The sequence below is a fragment of the Nicotiana tomentosiformis genome, chromosome 12 (genome assembly GCF_000390325.3).
Source record: "Nicotiana tomentosiformis chromosome 12, ASM39032v3, whole genome shotgun sequence".
NCBI lineage: Eukaryota > Viridiplantae > Streptophyta > Magnoliopsida > Solanales > Solanaceae > Nicotiana > Nicotiana tomentosiformis.
The window spans coordinates 91,127,863-91,131,565 of NC_090823.1; the positions used below are offsets into that span (position 1 = coordinate 91,127,863).

The following is a 3,703-nucleotide window of genomic DNA, read 5'->3' on the forward strand; positions in this document are numbered from 1 at the left end:
AATCCAGAGCAGAGCTCCAAACAATTCACGCTGAGCACAATTGCGGCCTACAATCATGTTAATAGAGTTGAGATTTCGTTATGAAATTGTGAAATTGATTCAAAATCGATAAACTCAACTAATGTTTATGGAGATTGTGAATGTTGGAACTACTGTTCCAATTTTGATTTTAATTTTACTTCAACACAGTGATGAGTGAGTAAGTGAGAGTAAATTTGTTAATTTCCTTGTTAACGACGTGCTGATCAATTTAGTCTGTAGCTATGAGTATTTTGTTGATGAGATATACAAGCAATTGGACAAGGATTCAATTACAAGTGAGATAGAGATAAAATATACAGTGAAGGATGGATATGTAGCAATTCCATTATACAATGATATGAGTGTGCGCTTGTATATGGAGATGAAAAAGAAAAACCTGGATATCACTGAATATCCATTATGCATAATATTGAAAACTATGTATTCAGGTGCTGAATGCTCATATTCAAGTTCATACTTGGATGGTAACTTACTCGCAACAACTTCAGTTGGTTTACAATGTCAGAATATAGAAGTACATAGAACTAATATTGTTGAGATGATGGATAATCATGAAAAACAAGACAAAATTGAGATAATGAAGAAAAATTGTATAATAGACAACCCACAACATGAAGAAATTGCATAAGGTCAGTTATATTGGAACAAACATACATTCATTAGTGTAATAAAACACTAAGCAATGCGAGAAAAATGTCAATTTATAGTGGATAAATTATCTACAACAAGGTATGATTTCTACGTATAAGATTGCACTTTTCTGTGGCCCCTATGGAAGATAAGTTGCGGGAATCGAGGATGAGATGGTTCGGGTATGTGAACAGGAGAGACACTGATGCCCTGGTGAGGAGATGCGAGAAGTTGACCATAGCGGGGCAGATGAGAGGTAGAGGAAAGCCTAGGAAGTACTGGAGAGAGGTGATTAGGTAGGATATAGCACAATTTCAGCTTACCGAGGACATGACCCTCGATAGGGAGGTGTGAAAATCGAGAATTGGGGTTGTGGATTGATAGGTAGTCGGGAGTCTCTTCTAGCCGTACTAGTAGTAGTAGTACTAGTCTTGTATTCTCTTATTCTGAGTTCCTTATTGTTAGTCGATGTGGCATTATTGCCGGTAGTTTTTCCACGTTTCTTGTAACTTCGTATTCCTTTGCTATTACAGGCTGTGCTATTTGTTTCTGTTATCTTATTTTCTTACCATTATTACTGTTTGTTTATTTTATCTTTTTCACTGTTCTTGAGCCGATGGTCTATCGAAAATAGCCTCCCTTTCTGCATAAGGAAAGGTAAGGTCTGAATACACATTACCCTCCCAAATCCCATTGTATGTGATTGTACTAGGTTTTTTGTTGTTGTTGTTGTTGTTTCATGTATAAAAAATATATAATTATTGTATAATGAGATTGTATATGTGTACTTCTCTGTGACATTGTGTTTATTTCTTTGTATAAATGTATATTAAATATATAAATGTAATGTAATGAGATTATATATGTGTACAGCTCTGGGACATTTTCTATAGTAGTTGTATAATAAATGTATAATTTTTTTATAATCAGATTGCATAGGTGTATTGCTTGTTTATTTGAGACACAAGTGTAAATATTTGAAGAAGTGCATTATCGTAACACTATATTTTAAATAGGTATTATCTTACATGCGTGGATGAAAGTTGCAAATGGAGTCTTAGATCTTCAAGTCTAGACAAATCAAATGTCTTCAAGGTTAGACGGTTCAATGATATTCACACTTGCCCAGAGACAGGTAGACTATTTTCACAATGTCATGCTACTTCGTCAGCCATTGCACATATGATCTACAACAAATATGTCAATCCAACAATAATATACACTCCGACAGACATCGTGAGCAACATGAAACAACAGTATGAGATTAATATGAGTTACGTAAAATATTATAGAACAAAAGAAAAGGTGCTTGAACTGCTAAGAGGGATACCACGTGAATCTTATAGTAAACTACGAGTCACTTGTATATGATAAATATGACAAATCCTGGTTCTGTCACAATGTTACATAAATCAGAGGATGGGTGCTTCATGTATGTTTTTGCCATACCAAATGCATCAATCATATGATGGAAATACTGCAAGCCTACTGTAGTGGTTGACATGACATTCCTTAAATCATCACACAAGGGGACAATGTTAGCAGCTAGCGCACAAGATGCAGCAAGTGAATATGTCACAACCTCGTATAATAGTTATATATGGTATAGATAGTTCTTGTTTGGGTATAACAAAAATAACATGTGTATATGCTTTCTTATTTTCTTAACCAGGTAAAACTTTTCCATAAGCATATGTTGTTGTTGATTCTGAAAATGATGCTTCATGGGAATGGGTTTTTGAAATATTTAGACAGGTTTTTGGGAAAAGGGAAAGGATGTGCATCGTATCCGATCGTCATGCAAGCATATTGAGGGGTGCTTCGATTATGTATCCATAGGTATCTCATTGTGTATGCATCTTCCATATTTGGAATAACATAAAGAAGTAGTTCAAGAAGAACCATGACCGGTTGAGGGAGATATTTTTTTCAATAGCGAGAGCATACAAAATTGAAGATTTTAATCGCTTATGCAAGATATGGACAACATTGATAAGAGGGTAAGGGGTTACCTATTCCAAGTTGGTTATGAAAAGTGGTCCATAGCGCATTCCACTGTTAATAGATACATGGTGATGACTTCAAATATTGCAGAGTCACTCAATGCAAGAAACAGAGAGGCAAGAGAGCTACCAATCATGAGTTTGCTAGATTACATGATGAATTTGATTATGGAATAGAAGAATACAAATAGAATGGATGCAATGAATATATTTACTGGCCTAGGAAAAACTATAACGTGGTACTGAAGGAAAATAACAGTTTGTCGCAGAAGATGATGGTAAATATTCTTTTATCATGTCTTACTTCATACACCTGAATAACACACTTTGAAAATAATGCATTAATACTTGCTATATCCCTGTTTTACTAATGATATCTATTTAAATTTAGGTGAGTCCTTTAACCGATTATGTATATGCAGTGATGGATGCTGAACAAAGGCGGAACATAATCTACATGCAAAAAGGGAATGCTCGTGCAAACGATTTTAAGTGGATGAGATTCCTTGTCCACATGCTATGGCAGTATTGGACTACACACACATAGAAGCACCCAAGTATTGTTCTGCCTATTACACCAAGGAATACTTCAAGAAGACATATGAAGTGCCAGTTAATCCACTTCTAGATGAGACTACATGGGATCTTCCAACAGAGGTGTTAGGTAATGTAGTCCTACCACCGATAGTGAAGGGCAAATTAGGATGACCTACGAAGTCGCAACGCAAGGAACTTTATGAATATATATATACTGAACAGTTACCTGTGGAGTGTGTGGAAGACAAGGACACAACAGAAGAACATGCAGGAATGCTCGAGACAACTAGTAGATGTTGCTACAGTGATTTAATGTTTTGTAATTTTTTTCTTGTGAATGTTACAATTAGAATATTGGAAATAATGAGATTTGCAATCAGATTCTCTCTGATGTATGAATAAAAATACTACTTTTCATCGCAATGAAAATATTGGTAGAAGTTTTATTCCAAATAATGTTAAATTGATATTTGTATCCTTTAAGCTCTTAT

At 34.9% G+C, this 3,703-nt stretch overlaps 1 protein-coding gene across 1 annotated transcript; it reads left to right on the forward strand.

Annotated features, from left to right (window-relative positions):
* The first annotated feature begins 2,651 nt into the window (after window positions 1-2,651).
* On the forward strand, window positions 2,652-3,383 carry LOC138903030 (uncharacterized). Its single transcript, XM_070190938.1, has 3 exons — window positions 2,652-2,792; window positions 3,067-3,151; window positions 3,202-3,383. The coding sequence occupies exons 1-3, from the start codon at window positions 2,652-2,654 to the stop codon at window positions 3,381-3,383; spliced, it is 408 nt and encodes a 135-aa protein (XP_070047039.1).
* The last annotated feature ends 320 nt before the right edge of the window (window positions 3,384-3,703 follow it).